We start from the raw sequence: 22,726 nt of genomic DNA, 5'->3' as shown, positions 1-22,726 counted from the left end.
TTTACCTAATGAACCCCATAAACTCATTACAAAAAAGTTAACTAAGGTGATACATTGACTGAGAATTAGATTCCTTTTACTATCTGGTTTCATACAATCGCACTTATTTTTGCAAACAGTGGAGTCGCCCCCTGCTGACCATTAGAAATACCGCAGGTTCTGCATTGGCTTCACTTTTGAAGCAAGACGCTACATCCACATTTTGTTCGGTGAAATGATAAAGCATTTGGTGAATGAACTGCACTTATATATACAGTCACCCACTCTTCAGTGCAATGCAGGGCCACTAATTTGTTAATCAGTCATACACATTCACACACTGCAGGCTAAGCCTCTGGGAGCAATTTGGGGTTCACAGTTATGCCAAACGGCACTTCAACATGAAAGAGCTGGGAACCACCAATCTTCAGATCGGAGGGCCGCCGACTCTACCTCTGAACCACATCTGCGCTCCTATTGGTTAGTGACAATGTGGATGTCATTGAACTTCAGATTTTGCATGAGCCACGACCAAAAATGTATGATCATATTAGATAAACTGCTCAGACTGAGTTTTATCAACACCTTTAACCGAAAAAGTGGGAAGACAGGAGCACACCACAACTCCAGGTAATCTCTCGTGATTTTATTTAGACATTGGAAATAGGTGGCGACTCTGAAATCGTTTAAAAAGTCGTGGTGTAAGGCAGCATTATACAAAACTACAAAAAAAAGTTCCTCAAGACAATTAAAGTTTATAAAATTATTTACAAAGCTGTTTTCAAAAGCAAAACTACCTCTTTACTTGTCCAGTGAGGAGGTGTTATTTTGGGATATAATAAGGTAGAGAAAACTATGAAGCAGTAATTTAAAGTAATCAAGCTAGCTATTAGCATCTACAGGAGTTCATAGCACCAAATTCCACAGATTTACAAAGTCCTTGTAAACTTTTGGTTAATAGCAACAGCCTTAAAAAGCAAAATATGAATCAGTCTTGAACCAGAATTTTTTGATGTGTTTCGTTTTGTTTAAACTTCTTTGTTTTAAGAGCTTCATCAGTGCGTCAGAGGCCTTTACACTGCCTTTCAGCTGTGCCGTGCTGCTCTTAATGTTTACTCAAGATAAATAACTAATTAAAGGTGGTGTTGACTTTGCTGCCCTGCATGTGCAGGGGACAAATTGTTATTGTAGTGATTCCAGCGGCATCATCAGCCCTCGAAGGAGCGCTGCTGTTTTAGGTAAGGTAATTAGTTCCCATTTTGTCTGCTTACACTTCAGACGCAGGCCCAATATGAATTGTTATGTGGTATGCTTTTTCACGCCTGTTGGTATCATAGACTGTATGTAAGAAGTGGACGTAGCCTCTCGCTTTCAAAAGTGAAGCTATTGGGAAAGTGACAGAAAAATAAGTGTCAAAGAACCCTTTGATAGCTTCAAACTTTTGTGATCTTCAGTTGGACTTTTGTTTTATTAAATCATATAAGTCTGCATCTGGCTCCTCACCTTTTTGTGAACAATGAATCGTGACATTTTCATAATCTTTATAATGTTTTTTACAGTAGATGTAAAAACAGTGATGTGATATGAGATGACGTACCCTCTTAAAAATGTGGTTGTAAAATCTAATTTTATAGTTATTTATCACACAAACATCCCCCCCTGCTTTGAATCCCCACTGCGTGCTGCAGCCTGCATGCATGAGAGCGGATTCAGAAATCTTCAGCTTTAACAGAGTGCTTATCGTCAAAGGGACAGATACAGGTTGCTGTTTGCTTTTATTTTGAAGGAGCAGAAGACAAACTACGCTGTGATTATTGGAGCATGTGGAACTGTTGTTTAGTTTCATGTGTCGGTACAGTGATGATGATAATATATGGTTGTGGTGCCTGAGATAGTGACACGTTTACTTCATGTTTTCTTACTAAAAGAAAATTAAGAGGACTAGTGAAAAGACCTATATTAATATATTCAGTGTGCAAAACTATTCGACACTGGCAAGGCTGTTAAATCATGTCTGTTGATAGTCGATGGTGCATACATTACTGTTGATATCTGTTAAAAAGAAAGGAAACGAAATATGCTGTAAAGAGGATCCCCGAATAAAAAAAATATCTTATGATTGAGATTTTATTGTCTGTCTCAAATTGTATGGTAGTGATGTATCAATCTACCTTTTTTTTTTACTGGTACAGCAGAAAACACACATCTTCACACGCACACACTCGCCCATGAGACTTAGTGTGCATGAAACAGGATCTACTCTGTGGAAAATTACACTCACAATCAATACTCGGACCATACTGTTTTATTGGTACCCTGTATGTCTCATGCGTTACTTTCACGTATGAATAACATGGATTTTGTTGAATCTATTAAAGACTGAACTGTTACAGAGTATCTGCTGCTTTTCTTGAGCTCGGTGGGAGCCAGTTCCAGTGTTAAGAAAAGAGGAAGCCGTAAGTAATGAATGCAAACTGATTTTTGGTTTATTACTCACACAAATGGAAGAAGATGGACAGCAAAAACGAAAGCAGAAAATAAAACAAGGAAAAAAAGTCCTAAAATTACCCAAAAAGAGGGTTCCAGTCCCAATAAAACACAGCTCAAAGGAAAAAAAAGTTTTCTTTCAGTGAAACAATTATTCTTCCAACAGAAAGAAGTCCCATCAAGCTTTTTCTGCAGGATTTCCACAGAGGGTTTTACAGCTCATCACCTGGAGATGAAACACATTTAGTTAATCACCTTTTAACCACCAACATATATTAATATTTAAATACTGACATTGAAACGTTTCTGCAAAGGTATTCTGTATTAAATTCTATGAGATGCATCCATAGATTCAAACTTTAATATGACTTCATCCCATTTTTGATTATGTTTGGGAAACTAATATTTTGACAGCGCTGCCTTGACAAAATTACCCTGTTCATGAGTAGACTGGAGTAAAGTTAAAGTGCAGTAGCGCCTTCTGTGGTACTTTTAAGTGAATAATTTGGACTACACAAGCAGGGTGATAAATAAACCATTTTTCTTTCTTTCTTTTCTTTTTACACAATTTAATAACCAAAAGTTTTGCTGACTTTGTCATAATCACTGCTTTACACATTCCCAACAGTATGAGAGTTTCACATAACAATAACCCTGACAGAATACAGAGGTTTTAAGATGTCAAAGTATAACTTGATTATTATTATCATGTTAAAATGACCCTTAAAGGAATGAAAACTGAAAACGCTTTATTGTTATTTCACAAAATACGTCCTAATACTGTAGAATTCAAACATTTTAATAAAAACCATAAAGTAAAATTCAATGGATATTCATAACATGGTTTACCGTACTGCTGCAACCCTTTTAACATGCAGTATAATAGTGCAATGAAATCCTGTGATGTGGTTACGATGTGATTACTATGTTTGTATCAAATACGGTAAAGAAACTATGTTATTTAAAATGTTACTTACTCTGCACAGGGAGAAGTGTAGTCGGTTGCCGCCTCATCACCTGAAAACAAAAACCACATCAGATACACAATAGACACATCCAACAGTGTATCACTATCACAAGCCTTTTTTATTTACTTGAATACAATGGAAGCATAACCTGACAAACATTACTAACATACATTTTTATTCATCTGAGAGAACAACACGATCTTTGATCAGTAAACTTGTGGTCAATCTCCCCTCCCTGCCCACTACAGACTGCAGAAACCCTCTGCAGACACACACAGACAGACAAAGACCTCTGGTGCATTTGTGCATTTACTGAGGTGCAATCTTTTCTAATATAGACCTACTTAAGGCGCCCTTTTGTAAGCCTGTAATTGTCGCAAATTTCATATTAAACCACTATCTGTTCAATTGCTTCAATACGCTACATAAATAACAACAAGCCTCCTCCACGCACCGCTCACCTTATGTAAAAACTAATTTACTTATGCAACTTTATATACTGCTGATGAACGTCAATACAACAGACACATACGAAGAGAGACCCCAGATAAGACCCCCTGCATAAAAGATGGATGACATGAAGCCAAAACATCTTGATCGCCCCCTGCTGACTAGCTGCAGTGTAGGTCATAAAGCCCATCCCTCCATGTTCACGGTTTGGACATGGGTCAAACTATAAAATTAAAATACATGTCAAATACATTTTTCTCAAACATGGTGTCTGTCCTTCTCCAAGAATTGCAACCTTTACGTGGTAGAGGGGTTTGCCTGTCACCGCTGAACCCTAGCTGTGTTGGTGGGGGCACTAGCCCCAGATAGGGTCTCCCTCTGCAAATTGGTCCGAGGGGAGGGTCCAGACTTAGAGTGATTCAACAAACCCCAATAAAGTGGTCGTATCTGAAAAGAGTGACCTCTCCTGGAAAGAGAGACCTGAGGGTGGAGCTTGCCAGCGAGTGTCTGGTGGCCGTGACTTTTTCCCATGGGGCCAATCCAGGCTCAGCCCCAAAATACAACATTGAGCTGCCGCCCTGTGGGCTCAACACCTGCAGGGATAGACAAGAGCGTCAGATGCTATGTAAGCTGGGTGGCAGGCAATGACCGGACCTAGGAATGCTGATCCCGGCAGCACAGACCGGCCCTAGGAACGTGGAAGTCCAACTCTCTGGCAGGGAACAAACCAGAGTTGGTGTGGGAGGTGAAGCATTACCAGTTTTCTGGGCTCACGTCCATGCACAGCACTGGTTCTGGAACCAAACTCATGGAGAAAGTCTGGACTCTTTTTTTTTGGAGTGGTGTTAATGTTCTTTCCGGGAAAGAGAGGGTTGCCTCTCCCTGACTGCAGGTTGCGGAGAGGAAGGCTCTAACTATTGTTTTTAGTTATGCACCAAATGGCAGTTAAGAGTATGCAGCCTATTTATTTTGCATTTGGGTGGAATCCTAGAAAAGATTCTGCCTGGGGACTCAATTGCCCACCTTGGCAATGACGAGGCACCTGGAGGGGGGTGATTAGGAGTCCTGCCCGACCTGAACCCGAGTGGTGACTTGTTATTGGACTTCTGTGCCAGTCATGGATTAACTAACACCATGTTAGAGCACAGGATGACTAATGAGTGTAACTGGTACCACAACACCCTAGGTCAGATCACTGATCGACTTTGTTGTGGTATCATGAGATCTGCGGCCATATGTTTTGGACACTCGGGTGAAGAGAGTTAACTGATCATCACCTGGTGGTGAGTTGGATCAGATGGCCGGGGAGGCTGCCAGGCTGACATAGTAAACCTAAATGGGTAGTTAGGGTGAACTGGGAACATCTGGCAGAGGCCCCTGTATGCAAGGTCTTCACTGGATACTAGGGGAGGTAGGCAACATGGAATCCGAATGGACATTTTTCAAAGTCTCCATTGTGGAAGCAGCTGCAAGGAGTTGTGGCCAGAAGTCTGCTTGTGCCTGACATGGCAGCGACCTTTGAACCCCACTGGTGGACACCAGCAGTGTCCACCAGTTGAGTGAGTCGCTGCCTCAAATGAAGGACTTCAAGTATCTTAGGTACTTCATGAGTGAGGGTATCATAGATCGCGAGATTGACAGACAGGTTGTTGTAGCTTAAGCAGTAATGCGGGCGTTGCACCAGACCGTCGTGGTGATTTCCTGGCTATCTACGGCCCAACCCTCACCTATGGTCATGAGCTTTGGGTAGTAAGTGAAAGAATGAGGTCCTGGATACATGCAGTCAAAATTAGTTTTCACCGAAGGGCGGCTGGGCTCAGCCTTAGAGATAGGGAATGGAGCTCAGACATCCAGAAGGAGCTCGATGAAGACGAAGAGGGAGAAGTGCCGTTTGATGTGTTGGAGTACAGAAAGCATTGCTCAGTGCTATCTAAAATATTCAGTCATGGCTGAAGATCCTCTCTCCCTCTTCGTCTTCTCTCACTCCTCTCTCCTTCTTCCTGCAACAACTACAGTCTCACGTGAGACTTCTCCGTGAGTGAGACTTGGTTACAGACAACAACAGAGAGCCTAATGTAGCCCAGACTAGTTAAATCAGCAATAAAAAATAAATAAATAATACATCTCTGTATTAACATTTAGGAAATCATATATTTCCTCTTGAAATAAATAAGCTCTAACTCAATATTATACATGTTTGAGAGTTAATGGAGAGAAAGGAAATGTTTTGTTGATGAGCTTGGCTCCTAGCCAATAAATTCAAGTTTACTTTCACTTTAGCCAATCAAAGGCTTTAGCCCACCTCCCGTCTGTTCACTGACTGGTCATGTCAGTGAAGGTGAAAGGGCAGAGTGCAAAGCATTGCTATCGAACTGGTAAGAAACTTAGCTAAACAATAGAGAAACTAATTTTAAATGAATGTTATATTCATGTGTTAATTCATCTTTTGTTATTGATATAAAATCGCACAGTGTGGATAAAAAACTGAGAGAACGCCATTCCATTGCAGTCCGTGCACTGAAGCCTTATTCACCGCACTGGTGAGTCGAGACAACTACTAGCATGTAGCTAATTAGCTTTCAAAATGTCCGCTAGCCGCGAAGCTAACGTTCGCTATGTTAAACTCCATAGAATTATGCTAAAGACATTAGCGTCTTGAAAGCTGGATCTGAATTGGATTTAAGAGGTACTACTGATGAGCGGACATGTTCTGCCATATTGTGTGTAGTAAAGAGGCTGTCCATATGCTAATTAGCTTCCAAAATGTCCGCTAGCCGCAAAGCTAACGTTCGCTATGTTAAACTCCATAGACTTATGCTAAAGACATTAGCGTCTTGAATGCTGGTTCTGCAATGGACTTAAAAAGTAACACTGCTGAGCAGACATGTTCAAAGAAACTGTTCTTTATTTCTTTTACTGATGCACTTTATGCACTATTTATGTTTAATTGCTGCAGCTTAGCTGTTGGCTGTGATAGTAGTTTGCTAAGTGAATTCCACTTTTAGCACTGGTAATTTTGTGGTTTACAAGAGATGAAGCACAGTTTAAAGGTGCACCAGTGCCTACATTTATAATATTGTATTTGTTCTATTACTCACCTTATCTGTAATTGAGTGTTTACTAAAAGTATTTGCTTTCTAAAGTAATTATTTTGGTAGATTATAAATGTAACTGTGATTGTGAAATCACAGTGAACTTTCTATGTTGTACAACAAACGTGTGAACTTTAGCATTTAGTTGATTTCCTAAGCTTTACTCTATGATCAGGAATGCTCATAGAATTGGCATAAAGGTAATTTTATCTTGACCTTATTCTTAGGTCAGGTTTTTTGAGTTGGAGTCATCTTGAGGCAGTCCGGGATTTTAGAGGAGATTTGAGAGCCATCAGGGAAGACTTGAGATTCCAGAGAAACCCTCTTCCAGTACTGGATGGCGAGCCCAGCCCACGAGATACAGAACCTGAGGCCTGCAGCAAGAAGGCTGTGAACTTAACTCCTGCGTCAAGGGCGGTAGGATTGAACTGTACGCACACATACAGCTCTTGAGATAGAGACTTAGATTTTTCTTCATAATGGTCCCCCAGAGGGGTTGGAGTGAGAACTGACTCTTACAAAGACTTAAAAAAAAAAACCTGGGTCTTTATGGTTTTATGTGCGCACAGTTGCTTTTTTTTGTTTGTTATTTTTCCAACTGAATCTGTGGATTTGTATACATTATAATGTGAACTCACTTTGGGTCCCACCTGTTTATTACCTGATCCACTGTTCAATATATATGCAGTTAAAATCTGCAGCCTGTCAGTAGCAAAAACAAACGCTTTAAGTGGCTGTATATTGGCCGGTGCCCCGTTACATTGTATTTCATTTCGCGGCTGCCGGCCGGTGCTCCCTCCCTGAATACTGGGTCGATTTCAATAATTGTTGTCTCCACTAGTCACTTACACACAAACACATGGAAAAATAGGGTCTAGGTTGAAAAATCCAGAAGTTATCCTTTTAAGTACCTTGTGAATGAACACTTCAATAAGACAAGTAATACACAATTTAGTACAATTAAGACTGTGACAGTGAGTCTCTTACTTGTCTGGTAATAATCGTAGATTTTGACCACAGCTGGTTTCAGTTTCCCGACAGGCTGATCCCTCTCTTGGTTCACAGTGTAGACCTCTGACTTGTTCTGCTTCAGCTGCAACATGAAAGAACAGGCTGCTAAAGGAATTCAGTTTACTCACATGTGGAGGATTTTTCTGCCAGGATTTACCATTGTTGCTGATATGCGAATATGTGTATAAGGAACTCTATTTCCATCATCACCCAAACCCACACATACATATACACAGTGACTCTTCATCGCTTCCTACCTGGTCTAAGTAGATGTTGATGTAACCGTCCTTCTCGTCCACACGCTTCACTGAGCTGGATTTCTTCAGCTGCCAAAGCACAGACTGTCATCAGTACTCTCCAACATTAAAGTACATTGTGAGGAATGAAATGCATAGTAGTAAGACTAGAGTCCTTCCCGTAAAAGGGCCCTCCACTAATCAATCAATGCATGTGCATAATATCTCAACATGCTGTCTCCTTTATATACATATACAGGTCAACTGAGAGGACTTCCTAAGTGACCGGGGCTACATAGGTACAGGTCCAAGGTACAACTAGCCCCCTAAAAATCTTCAGGTTTTCGGGTTAATTATTCAATGAAAATTACAATTATAATCATGCTAGGGGAAGATTTTAATGTTATTATGTTATGCATATTATGTATATTTTTGTATCGCACTAGTATTGGAGTGATATCGGCCAATACACAAGTCTAGGTAATGGAATGCATGAGGTGAAAAAAATGGTATCGGAACATCTTTAATTAAGACCATGTGAAAGAATTGGCCTTGCAGTGAAGAGTGGTTTAAATGTGTGCAACTCAGGAGGAACTGACCAGGTTGAGAGAGTTCTTAATCAGAACGTATCCAGACAGCAGTTTGATGTTGATGATGACCATGTTTGTTTCGTCCCTGTTGCCATTATAACTGCACACACACACACACACACACACACACACACACACGCACATGCATGCACAGTCAAACACCACAGAACAGCGACACTCACATGTAGCTTTACTTCATCTAATTTGGTCACTCAAAAGTTTTGTGAAACATTTGTAGCTACTGTGTGATAGACAAATTGCTACCGAGGCAGCTTAAAAAATGTCTTGTTCAGTGTTCGGTTGTAGTTACAGACACTTGGCTGTTCATCTGCATTAGTGCAATTTGTTAAAAGAATGTCTTTTGCTATCATGGTGGCCACTTCTTATATACAGTCTATGGTTTGTGACATCTTTTTTTATACTGGATGATGTGAAGGTTATCTTAAAGGAAAAAACATTTTATAAACCGGGCAGGTTTCTGTTTCTTTCCTCTCAAATTGAAACAGCTAAACTCTTTTCAGTCGAAGCAACTTATGGTTCTTGGAGTTACATGATACCAATGTTTGCTGCTTGGCTACGGTACATTTCCCTATCCAGTGAAAATGACCCCTGAAGTCCAAAAAAATGTTAACAAAAAAATAAATACGATGGTAGTATACGTACAGATGAGGTCAAAATTATTAGCCCCCCTGATGCTAATAGTCAATTGTGTATCCTTTTTTCCTGGATAACAGCATGCAGTCATTTGTTGTAGTTTGTAACAAGTCTCTGACACATCTCTCCTCTACTGAGGAATCCTGGCCCATTCTTCTTTGGCAAATCTTTCAAGCTCCTCCAGATTTGATGGTCTTCTGGCATGGACCCTGGTCTTCAGTTCACCCCACAGATTTCCAATGGGATTCAAGTCAGGGCTTTGTGCAGGCCACCCAATAACTTTCACTTGGTTTTCTTGAGGTAGTTCTTCACCAGGAGCGACGTATGCTTTGGGTCGTTGTCATGTTGGAAGACAAAGCGACGACCCAGACCCAGTTTTGCTGTTGACTGCTTGAGGTTTTCTTTCAAAATCTTCACATATCCTTCTTTCTTCATGATTCCTTCAACCTTGACAAGATTCCCAGTTCCAGACGCACTGAAGCATCCCCACAGCATGATACTCCCACCACTGTGTTTAACTGTGGGGACGGCCCTCTTTGGGTTATACGCCTGTCCCTTCTTTCTCCAAACATAAGCAACGTCTCTACGGCCAAAGAGCTCTAGTTTGGTCTCATCTGACCAAAGAACACGCCTCCAGTATGCGTAATCTTTCTCCAGATTGTTCTTAGCATACTTCAGTCTGGCTTGAAGGTGTCTCTTCTGTAGAAGTGGAGTTTTTCTTGGCCAGCATCCTCGCAGTCCATTTCTGTGCAGGGCTCTTGTTCTAGGGTCTTTAGACTCTTTCCAGAGTCTGTGAAATCTTTCACTTCCTGCCTCTGACAGACTTGTTCTGTACTGTGTGGCTCTCTTTGAATTTCTTGATGATACTTCTCACTCCACTTCTTGACACTTGGAAATGCTGTGATAACTTTGTATATCCTTCAACAATTCTTTTTCTCAAGTCTAAACTGAGTTCTTTTGCTTTTGGTATGATGCTTTCTCAAGTGACAGCTCAAACCCTTAATGATGTTTTTATACTGTGTGTAAAGTGTAGGACAACCCTCAGTTTTAACTTGATTGATTGATACAACAGTGGTTTGTGCTTTGGCTCAATAAAAAGGTCAGTTCTAAAGGCGCTAATAATTTTGACCCTGGTAGTTTTTGGTTTTTGTGAAATCATTTTGTTTCTGTGTGCAAAGTAAGTTAATGTAAGCATCCAAAATAAAACTAGGATGTTTGGAAAAGCTGTATTAAAAAATCATTGATCAGTGATCTGTTTAACAGCACTAGGGGGCTAATAATTTTGACCTCGACTGTATAAGTAATATCAATCACTTTTCATCACACAAACACTAAGTACCTGACTTGCACGGAGAGGGTGAATTGAGGACGACTGGTGTTGCACTGGGCTGTGGTGTTGGTGGAGATGCTGAAGGTGGAGAAGTCGGGGGGAGGAGGGATGTTGTAATTCATCGCGATCTGTGGAGAGTGGAGGTCAATTTCAATGCAAACTACCAAAAATATACTGGGATTTCCAGGTTCAGAAGTTGTTTCACTGAAGCCAAAAACATTTCACACCTTGAAGCAGTCAGGATTACATCCAGATTGATTATGATACAGATTTCAAATATCAAAATCTGAGTTTTAATATATTGACAAACATTTTGAGATGTGAAGTGTGAAGATACTTAACACTGGAACATTGAACTAGCATTAAAAAAGTGACTTAAGAGATTTAATTTCAGTGAGAACAGTTTTTAAACAAGAGCTAAAACTAAAAAGGATGTTCAATGTTAATGAATGAATATATGTTACACAGACTTTATAACAAACGCGAGGTGGCCTCTGCATATCAATGCAGGTTGGTGCACAAACTGCTCCCTGATTAGCAGCTCCTGCCCTGAGGCAGTGGAACATCAAACTATTAAATGCTGGCCACATTATCTGCCAGTTCACAGCTGTGTTTATTATAGCTGTTTACATCCCCCCGATGTTGATACTACTGAGGTGCCAATCAGCTCAATCCAGAGCAAGCACCTGGAGGCATTCTATGTGATTGCAGGTGATTTTATCCACGTCAACATGACGGACATTCTACCAAGGTTTCACCAGCATGTCACAATTGCAACCCGAGGAAGCAATATGCTTGACCGTGTGTAGACAAACAGATGGGAGACACACAGAGCTATCCCTTTATATACAGAGCTAACTGTGTTGAAGATGTAACCCCCAATAGAACAATCACAATCCACCCCAAGCAGAAACTCTGGCTGAATGCGGAGATCCGTTCTCTCCTTAAAGCCTGGGACACTGATTTCAGGTCTGGTGATGCATCTGCACTGAAAGTAGTTGGAGAAACTTGACTACTGCTATTAAAAGGGCAGAACTTGTTTTGCTCTGAAAATCCAGGGGCACTTGTCCACCAACGACCCCTGGAGCATGTGGAAGGGCATCGAGACCAAAAGAGATGCAGAAGGCCCCAGGGACCTGTCTCTTCCTGATGCCCTTAACACCTTTTATGCTCACTTTGAGGTTACAAATTCCTCTCTATGCACCAGGCTCACCCATCTACTGGGTGAAGTGTCCCTTAGTGTGTCTGCAGGCCCAGACAACATCTCAGGCCAGGTGCTAAAGGACTGTGCACATCAGAGGAACTGATGGACATCTCTCTGTCCCAGGCTATTGTACCATCATGCCTCAAAACTGCCACCATCATCCCCGTTCCAAAGACCTCAACAGTGTCATGCCTGAAGCACTATCGCCCAGTAGCACTCGCCCCGATAGTCATGACGTGCTTTGAATGGTCATGGCCCACATAAAGAACAGCATTAATGACAGTGTGGACCCTCAGCCGTATGTGTACAGGAAGAACCACTCCACTGCTGATTCCATCTCATCTGTGGTTTACCTGGCCCTCACCCAGCTGAAAAGCAAGGGCTCCTACGCCTGCTCTTCTTGGACTGTAGGTCTGCCTTTAATTCTATAATCCCCAAAACTCTGTTAAGAAAACGTCCACTTCTTGGCATCAGCCCACCCTTATGCAACTGGGTTATGGAATTGTTTACCAACAGGCCACAAACTGTGAGAAACCACAGCATCCCATCCTCCTCCATCATCCTCAACACTGGCTTCCCCAGGGGTACGTACTGAGCCCCCTACAGTACACCCTGCTGACGTATGACTGCAAAGCAGAGTATCCGAGCAGTCATATTGTCAAGTTTGCAGATGACACAGCAGTGGTGGGATTAATTTCCCACAATGATGAGTCAGAGTACAGGCAGGAGGTGGAACATCTGGATGCTTGGTACAGAGCAAACAACCTCTGCATTAATGTGTGAAAAATCAAGGAGGTGATTGTGGATTTCAGAAAGGGCAACAACTACCTCCCTCCCCTCTACATCAGAGGAGCAGCTGTTGAGGTGGTCTCCAGCTACCAACACCTGTAAGTGCGCAAACAACCTCACCTGGAGCAACAACACAGCCATCATTATAACGAAGGCTCATCAACGCCTCTACTTCCTAAGGAAGACTTAAGCGAGCTGGCCTGGGCACCCCAGTCCTCACATCCTTCTACAGGTGTGTGGTGCAGAGTGTCCCCATGTCCTGCATCACTATGTGGTACAGCAGCTGTTCTGCCGCAGACAAGAGGTACTGCAACGGGTGGTGAAGTCAGCGCAGAAGATCACCGGCAGCAGCCTTCCCACCATCCAGACCCCACCTTCCAAACAACTTTATCAAGGCCAAAACCATCAGGCTTAAAACAGCTTCTTCCTTGAGGTCACTTGGCTAAGTGTTCTCTCCTCACTCATATCCTTACTCCATATTTATACATATTTGAAGTAAAGTTTTTTTTACTGTTTAGTTTCTTTGTTTGTACTCAGAGTCTATAGTTTTTTTTTTTATGATAGTATTGTTGGATTTTATTTGTGTTGTTTTCTTTTAAACCGGGACCTGAGTACCTAATTTAGTTCATTTTCATGTAGGCTACAAACATGGTTTGGAATGACCATAAACCTTCTCTGATCCTTGATCTTACAAGTAACCTTGTTGTTGTTCATACAAAATGGTCCCAAACATACTTTTTTTTGCTTGCTTCACTTTGCTAGGAATCTGCTAAACTGAATGCTATTTCCCATAAAAGGCACATGTGGTTACACCTGTCGCCCAGGTTAGTTGTATTTATCTAATTTCAAATAACTTCTTCCTTTTATTATCACCACTTCAAAAAAAATCATAACTATCACTTCAAACATCTTCTCAGTATATATTTATGTGTTAAAACTGGTGTGATAAAGCTTTTGCATACTGGTTTGATTTTTTTGTTTTTGTTTTAAAACATAGTGGCCCTGTAAACTTTCTGTTGCCTTCAACCCCTGACTTGCCTTCATCTTCCTCCCCTGTTCAGTTCAATCTCATGTTCCTGCTTCACATGTCAGGCTGTTTCTGCCTCTGTTCTTACCTGTACCAGCACGCAGCTCTTTCCCTTAGCCTCCACTGTGTACTCTCCGGGCACCTCGCTCAGCTTCTCCTCCTGGTACAATAGCCTGTTGCTCTGAGCCACAGTGAACTTTTTCTTCCGGCTTCCAGGTGACTTCACAGTCACTGTAGTTTTGCCCTCCTTGCTGTAGGTGGCAGCGCTGTACTTAGCCAGAGCCTGGAGGGCCACCACAGTGTCCTGAAGAGTGGAGAGGTTAAATGTGTCATTAAAAACTGTCAGTTGTGTAAAGGGCTTCATTAAAAGAACCTGTGTGTGTAGTGTGTGGTGTGTGTGTACCTGTGTGGAGGAGAAGCCACCATACTGGTTCTGCTGCTGGGTGAGCCAGCGAACAATGCCTGCAGAGTAACCAATGTCGAAGCCTGGCAGGCTGGGACCGCAGATCAAAGCCAGCAGCACGTAGGAGGTCATCTCCACATCCAGAGAGGCCGGACGTCTCCAGGAGAACCTTTGAGGTATTGGGACACTGTTTCTTTCCCAGTGACGTGAGGCTCCTGCCAGAGAGAACAGCGAGGCATTCATTAGATACTGTAAGCACATCAGTTCAGTTAATGAGTACATGTCGATTTAGGACTGTACAGGTTCAGTCTTGCATTGTTAATGATTTCCTTCATCAGGGAAATTGCCATCTCATCTGTGACACTATATGTAAGGAAGTCCAGAGAAAACATTAAACAAAAATCACAAATACCACAATAAAAAGAGCACACACAATAAAGAGGAGATTCCAACATTATTTATCCTTTAATATCATGCACGTCTTCAACTGACACTTTCTTACATAACTTATCGTACTTGTTTTTCTATTAAGCACTGTCTCTTTATATTTTATATACACTTATATTATACACATATTTTATATTTGAGGTGTTATTTTGTGTAACTTTTATCATAGTACTGTAATTTTGGAGCAGTGCTAGGTCCATTTCTCTTTATCGTGTGCTTTCTCCCTGTTTCCTCACAGTTCATATCCTGAACTTCAACTGACATTTCAACTGAATTCATAGTTTGAGCTTCAACATCTTAAACTTACATTTCAATTCACTCGACTGACGCTTTCCCTTTCTCTTCTATTACAACTTCTACACATATAATTTCAAATATTTCATATATTTAAAAGCTGAACATTTTGGCAGTGGAATGTGCCTATTTTTGTCAGATATTTTACTTTCCCCCCTCCATGAATCGCCACCTTAACGTGGTGGAGGGGCTTGTCCCTGTGAACCTGGGAGCACTAGCCCCTGGTAGGGTCTCCCAAGGCAAATTGGTCCCAGGGGAGGGACCAGACTAAGAGCGGTTCAAAAACCCCTATGAAGAGGCAACTATGTGGAAAAGCTACCTGGCACGGACCAGGGAGATCAGGACTACCTCCTGGAGCCGGCCTGGGGGGGAAGCTCGTTGGCGAGCGTGTGGTGGCCTGGCCGGGCTCAGCCCAAACGAGCAACGTGGAGCCGCCGCCTTGTGGGCCCACCACCTGCAAGGATAGGCATAGGGGTGGGGTGCATTGCAAACCGGGCAGTAGGCAAAGGAGGGGGCCTTGGCGTGCTGATCCCTGGCAGCATAGATTGGTTGTTGGCACGTGGAATGTCACCTCTCTGGTGGGGAAGGAGCCAGAGCATGTGCGGGAGGTGGAACGTTACCAACTAGAGATAGTTGGGCTCACCTCATGCACAGCTCTGGCTCTGGAACCAATATCCTGGAGAGGGGCTGGACTCTCGCCTTTTCCGGAGATGCCCAAGGTCAGAGGCGTCGGGCAAGTGTGGGGATACTCACAAGCCCCCAGCTGAGCGCCGCTGTGTTGGAGTTTTTCCTGGTGAACGAGAGGGTCGCGGTTGCGGAGAGGAAGGCTCTGACTGATGTTTGTGCCTATGCACCGAACAGCAGTTCAGAGTATGCGGCCTTCTTGGAGTCACTGGGTTGGGTGGAGAACCCGTTGGTGGACACCGGCGGTGAGGGAAGCCGTCAGGCTGAAGAAAGAGGCCTTTCAGACTTGGTTAGCCCAGGGCTCTCCAGAGGCAGCAGATGGGTACCGAGTGGCCAGAAGAGCTGCAGAGCTTCTGTGGTTGGGGAAGCAAAAACCTGGGTGTGGGAGGAGTTCGGAGAGGCTATGGAGAAGGACTTTCGGTTGGCCTCAAAGAAGTCCTGCCAAACCGTTAAGACGACTCAGGAAGGGGAAGCAGGCATTGGCTCAAGCTGTTTTTAGCAGGGGTGGAGAACTGCTGACCCGGACTGAGGATATTGTCGAGGAAGGACACTTTGAGGAAATCCTGAACCCAGCCAAAACGTCCTCTGATGAGGAGGCAGTGTCTGAAGTTCCAGGGGAAGCCTTATCTATATCCGTGGCAGAGGTCGCTGAGGTAGTCAAGAAGCTCCTCAGTGGCAAGGCGCCAGGTGTAGATGAGATTCGCCCAGAGATGCTAAAGGCTCTGGACACTGTTGGGCTGTCATGGCTGGCACGCCTCTTCAATGTTGCATGGAGGTCTGGGACAGTACCTGTGGAATGGCAGACCGGGGTGATGGTTCCCATTTTTAAAAAGGGGGCCGGAGGGTGTGTCCCAACTATCGGGGTATAACGTTACTCAGCCTCTCGGGTAAAGTTTATTCCAGGGTGCTTGAAAGGAGGCTCTGGCCGATTGTCGAACCTCGGATACAGGAGGAACAATGCGGATTCCGACCTGGCCGTGGAACAGTGGACCAGCTCTTTACTCTGGCAGGGCTGCTTAGGGGGGCATGTGAGTTTGCTCATCCAGTCTTTTTCAGTCTTGTGGTTTGTTGGCTTGGAGAAGGCTTATGATCGTGTCCCCCGGGTGGTCCTGTGGGGGGTACTGCGGGAGTATGGGGTACCGGGGACGTTGATACGAGCCATCCGGTCGCTGTATAACCAAAGTGAGAGCTGTGTCCGCATCCTCGGCACAAAGTCAAATACGTTCCCAGTGCGTGTTGGCCTTCGCCAGGGCTGTCCCTTGTCACCGATGCTGTTTGGGATTTTCATGGACAGGATCTCAAGGCGCAGCCTGGGGGAGGAGGGTTTCCAGTTTGGGGACCTCAGGATTTCATCTCTGCTTTTTGCAGATGATGTTTTCCTGTTGGCTTCATCAAGCTGGGACCTCCAGCAGGCATTGGGGGGAGTAGAGCCGCTTCTCCTTCGTGTCGAAAGGAGCCAGTTGAGATGGTTCGGGCATCTGGTTAGGCTGCCTGCTGGGCGCCTCCCTTTGGAGGTTTTCCGGGCACGTCCAACTGGGAGGAGACCCCGGGGGCAGACCCAGAGCAGCTGGAGGGATTATATATCCCGTCTGGCCTGGGAACGCCTCGGAATCCCCCAGGAGGAACTGGAAAATGCTGCTGGGGAGAGGGACGCTTGGGTCACCTTACTGAGTAGGCTGCCCCCGCGACCCGGCCCCGGATAAGCGGAAGATAATGGATGGATGGATTTTACTTTCCTTCCTTTACTGTTCATGTTGCTCAATGACAGAGGTAAAAACGTTCAGGATGTGCAGATGTTGCTGAGGTTTCACTGTCTAACCTTCTAATATGGACTTCTGATGAAGCTGTGTTATGAGTTTGGTCCTCATCTTCTCGTCTCCAGCCAGGGTGAAGGCGTAGGACATCAGGGCCGTGGTGTACAGGTTGTCCATCTTACCATCGACCGCTGTCTTCAGACATTTCAGACAGTTCTGCACCACAGAGTCCTGAACATCACAGGAGGACACACGAATGAGACAGAGTGCTGGAAAATACGCAGAAATCTACCCACGTTTGTTAATCCAAGGACATGACAATGAACTTTAATTAGTTTTAAAAATGCTTCAAATGAAGGGGGACTCAAAACAGGTGATCAGAGTCCGAGGTGAACAAGGTGGTCTGATGAGCAGCAGAGACGGGACACTCACCTTATTGGTGTTCAGCTCCAGCAGGGCAGCAGTGATGTAGGCTGTTAGAGACACGTCGTCACTCACTCCTCCCTGATGGAAAATATATATTGATACACTCAGTAATGACATAATGCACATATGGGACACCCAAACTGCTTTCGCTAAGTTGTAAAAAATATATGAATATTTCAGTACGGCTGTAACTTTACTTTGAGTTGACCGTAGATTTTTTTGTTGTAGTTTTTTGTTTTTTGACTTTATGTTGTCACATAAACCTAAAACTTGTACAATCAATACACACCTGCGACCAAGCAATTTGTCTGTATAAGAAGAATTTGTTTCCTTGCAGCCTAGTACCTAGTGCAGCCAACCACGTCATATTGAGCTTCACATTCACGCAGATGTATTTACCTTCATGGCGTTGTGAAAGAGTTTCCCCACAGATCGGATGCAGCCGTCAGGTCGCTGGAGTCTCAACAGCCACCTCCTAGCTTCTGTAATGTGCCTGTCATCCACAAAGATGTAAGGTTTCGCCCGGCCAAAGGACTTCATCACAAAGGAGGTCAGCCTAGAAGGTCACACACACACAAACACACAGAGACAAACACACGCACACACACACACACACACACACACACACACACACACACACACAAAAGGGAATTTTTTACAAAACATCCATGACAGAACTCATTCTCATAATTCCGATGTAATGGCTCAGAGAGAATTATAGACATATTATATTCCAATTTGCATGGGGTGTCACTTAAATTATGATGAAGTGAACCCTTCTTGACACTTTATATATTTTTGTGATCCTTTTAAAATCATTAATGCTACATTAATGTATTTTTTGTCCACATGTGGTCAGCAGGAAACCCAACATTAACATCCGAATAATTTCTGTAGAAGGAAATATCTGACACTTGGCTGCTTTGTCTGTCTACGGTTTGATGCTGGGCAGCTTTTTCACTGCAAACAGCCTGCAGCCTTCTGAAATTGGGGTAATTAAATCAGTAAGACTAAACCAAAATACTCGCTGTCTTTTACAAGGACATTAAATCTCTGTAGCACTGAGGGAAAACACAAACACAAAGTTAAAGGATAATATTTTGTGGGACCAACTGTAATGATAGCCTTCTGTGTACTGTTTCTTTGAATGATATTTGTTTATGTTGGTTACCATGGTAACTTTAAGCTACCGTGGGCACGTAAGAAGGTCAGATGGTGGTTCAGTCAAGAGTTACCTTCAGGGACCACACGCTGCTTTACTGACGGTTGGACATTATAATTTTATATTCCTTTCTCCTCTCACCGAGTAGAGTCTGCACTCCTCACCAGTTTTTCTTTCATGTTTTGTTGAATGTTATAATTTTGATAGATGCTCTATTGCTCAAAGAAATGACAATTAATCTGGCATTTAAGAAATTTAATAAAAATTGTAACCAGGTTCTACATGTTGTGGCTGTAACACCACGTCACTGTCTAATGTTTGTATATTCAGCAGCTTCCACACGTTATGCCACTGGGCAAAGTGTACTGACCAGGTGTTTCCAGATGCATCCCTTTTCCCAAAGGCACTATAGGAACCGTCTGTGTGCTTGTAGTTGAGTTCCCCCTGATACCCTGAAACACACACATTAACAAAATCATTACATTTAGAAAATAAAGTGAATATGCAGACAGTCAGAAAATCCAAACAACAATATACATCCACGGTCGGCTCCAGTTGTAACTCTAGATTTTCCTCGCTTTCCTTTTCAGACTGTTTGCTTCATCTGAGCGTCAAATTTGTTTCTTTTTCTTTGGATTTTCATTTATTTTTGAAGTTGTATCTGTAGTCATCCATCTTTTCTTTGTTTGTTCAGTTATAGTAGATTACTGTTTACTACTACCAGAAAAGCAGCCGCTTAGCTCCGCCTACCCTCTCTGGCAGACCAACCACTGCTGGATGAAGGAAAACGCGTCACTAACTGGGCGCCGCTTGTGATTTTTTCTGTGAAAGTCGCCACAGACACCCAGTCTGTAATACTGCAAATGCAAAGGCTTTCATCAGTGGGCCATAGGCTCAGTCGCCATTGTGTGACATTTATGTAAGATAAGATAATCCTTTGTTGATCCCTGGGGGGGAAATCTGGGAATTTAAATGAAAATATATGAGGTTATTACTTAAACACCTGATTGAAATCCACAAGATGTGTAGCGTAAATACACCAGATTTAGACTAAACAAGACTATTATGCAGCACAAATAACCATTGTACGCACAAAACAGGGCCTGAAATTATGCAAAAGTTGTGATCCATTTAAACAAACTTGATGGAAAAATGTGCGCACCGGTAAGCAAACTCTGACCCACGCGTACAAACAGAAAGTTATTGTAACAATCCGTCCATCTGGAAATATGGCAAGTATTTATTTTACAAAGCAAAAAGGAATATTCTTTTTTTTAAAACTCTGAACTGGTTCACGGCTGACTACTGGAGGCACCTGACATCTAAAAATGTATATTTTTCTGCAAAGGACAACTGCAAAAACTTTATGGAACTGATGGATGTTTAAAACCTGTTCATACATGACCGATAAAAAATGTATTTTCAACATTCATTTTTGTTCCCACAGGGGACAGAACAACTCACCACTCTTAAGGAAGTGTGTTGTTTTGGTCAGAATCTCATTGGTCAGCTGATTCGTGCTTTTCAGGTAGTCGAGGATGAAGATATTGGGAACAAAATTCAGCATGTTCTGCTCCCCGCAGCCATACGGCATGCGCAGGAGATTATCCAGGTTCTTCAAGGCCCCGCCCATTAGGTCACCTGCAGGAGAAACAGCACAAAACTGCCAAGTGTTTTATTCTTACAAGGTTGAGACTGCACTGGCTCGTTCATCAGATGTTACTGCGATGCTATCATTGTTAAAGTAGTGTCACTTACCCAGTACAATGACAGAAGCTCTGGCTGAACCCTCCACAAACTTCTCAGGCAAAATAAGAGAAATTTTCTTCTTCACAGGCTTCCCTGGAAACACAAAGCAGGAAAGATAACACATTAATGACACACACACACACACACACACACACACACACACACAAAAGAGAACTTCAAGAGGAACACTTCCTGGTTTTGGGAAATACACAAATTTGTGATCTTGCTGAGTGTTCAAAACCTTCTTACGCCAGTCCGGTTAACTTAACATATAAACAGCCCCCAAAAAATAACAACTTGTTTCAAATGTTTTTTCAGTTAAGTTAGTGTTTTGATTACACAAAACAATGTTAAAGGTTCTATATGTAACTTTCAGAAAATCCTCATTCCTAGCGACACGGTCGGCCATTGAGAGAACTGCAGTCAACCTTCTTGTATGCGCTCCCGCGGACACTTGCATGCATGAACGAGAATCCGGGGTTTTTGCCGAAGACACACGCAACTGAGCATGCTCAGTCTCGGAACTCATCGGCTTGGTTTACTTTTCATTGACGTGTTCATTGACCGGCATCATGTTGACCAAAATCAACACTATTTGCTTAAGTTAGTATCATGTTGTGTTGAAGTTTTTTGTCAAGCTAGACCGACAACACTGACATACACACACTCGGATAGTATTTTGGTTGTCATAACGTTAGCGAGCATGCTAAGGTTAGCTAACTAGCTCTACCTTAGCCTAGGCAGGTCATGCAATGATATTGGCTAATAGAAAATAATCGGTAGTTATACACATTTGCTTTGTTCTGCTACATAATTTAAACAATCAACACCGTTTGTTACGTTAGCTGACGAAGTTATTTGTCAAGCTAGATAACTGACAAACACACTCGGATAGTTTTTTGGTAGTCACAACGATAGCTAAGCTTAGCCAACTAGCTATAACATAAATACATTGGATGACTTGGACATTTTGCTTCGTAACCAAACGGCAAATTACGCCGGTGAACCAGCAAATCATCACAAGCATTAGGGAACATTAGCCAGGTGGGGCAGGGCGGCTGGAGAGAGCTAGGATGAAGCACTGCTGTGCTGTGAGAGAAAAAACGCTGCACCCGGTGACAGGACTCTGCACACGTGTTTTGCTTTTATGACAACAAGAAGTTTGTTTTGATCCCCAAAAGCAATCGAAGGTCTCCATGATTCGCATGTCCTGCCGATGTTGACTCTAGTTTTCCCCTGCACGTCGATCACATTCCTGTTTGGTCAGACGGGCTTCACTAGATAAACTTATTTTTGTTTTTTATTCATGTGTGTAGTTTGTGTTGGTGTTGTTGTGGGTGCTGTCGTTTGTTAACATTATCCATCTCCATTTCACAGCTTGCGGTCTCGTGTTGCACACTGTTGACTGTAGCGGTGTAGAATGAGCTCTCGGCAGAGGTACTCGCGAACGTGCAGATATGTCACATCCTCTTGTTTCCCAGAAAAACCGTCCCGAGTGCTTTACATAGAAATCAGCCCACAGGCTGCTTGGGCCAATGGAGGAAGTTGGGGAAGGTCTCAATTTATCAGTTCCTCTACTATCCCTTCACACATTGGCAATAAAAAATGATTGATGAATACATGTTAAATCTTACATATAGCCCCTTTATAGAGTGAGCTTTAACGCGCAGCACAGCATTCATATCATGTGTCAGCTGTTATGGGCCAGACGAAATGCCATCAGTATCATGTCTGAATCCCATGTTGGTTTGGCTCTATTAAGGTTCTGGTAGGTTCATGTTTTTCCCCTTGGACAAACCCTGGCAAACTGTTTCAAATCTTTATGCTGAACTTACAGTTTCATGTGTTTTTCACAAGTATCAGTTATAGTTTTAGTGGTGTGAGACCAACAAAGACAAAGGGACCTCAGTAAAAGTATCTAGCAACAACAACACAGTTTTTGTTCTCACAGTGGATAATAAACAAAAATGAGTAAGATGCAAATAAGAAT

General features: G+C 42.9%; 1 protein-coding gene across 1 annotated transcript in view; it reads right to left on the bottom strand.

The window, feature by feature from the left end:
• Positions 1-2,403: 2,403 nt before the first annotated feature.
• Positions 2,404-22,726, bottom strand: part of LOC138604540 (alpha-2-macroglobulin-like) — a 55,835-nt gene continuing 35,512 nt past the window's right edge. Inside the window, exons 23-36 of the mRNA XM_069676471.1 lie at positions 20,746-20,829; positions 20,452-20,628; positions 19,358-19,439; positions 18,225-18,381; positions 17,826-17,903; positions 17,465-17,630; positions 14,221-14,435; positions 13,906-14,121; positions 10,807-10,925; positions 8,823-8,913; positions 8,245-8,313; positions 7,964-8,069; positions 3,444-3,483; positions 2,404-2,692 (exon numbers count right to left, since the gene is read on the bottom strand). Of these exons, the coding sequence (XP_069532572.1) occupies positions 2,689-2,692; positions 3,444-3,483; positions 7,964-8,069; positions 8,245-8,313; positions 8,823-8,913; positions 10,807-10,925; positions 13,906-14,121; positions 14,221-14,435; positions 17,465-17,630; positions 17,826-17,903; positions 18,225-18,381; positions 19,358-19,439; positions 20,452-20,628; positions 20,746-20,829 (1,604 nt within the window). The 3' untranslated portion in view covers positions 2,404-2,688. The remainder of the gene's footprint in view (positions 2,693-3,443; positions 3,484-7,963; positions 8,070-8,244; positions 8,314-8,822; positions 8,914-10,806; positions 10,926-13,905; positions 14,122-14,220; positions 14,436-17,464; positions 17,631-17,825; positions 17,904-18,224; positions 18,382-19,357; positions 19,440-20,451; positions 20,629-20,745; positions 20,830-22,726) is intronic.

The sequence above is a fragment of the Semicossyphus pulcher genome, unplaced genomic scaffold, assembly GCF_022749685.1.
Source record: "Semicossyphus pulcher isolate SPU_LCO1_2020_fin unplaced genomic scaffold, fSemPul1.0.p SCAF_26, whole genome shotgun sequence".
NCBI lineage: Eukaryota > Metazoa > Chordata > Actinopteri > Labriformes > Labridae > Semicossyphus > Semicossyphus pulcher.
This window is presented reverse-complemented; position numbering and strand designations above follow the sequence as displayed.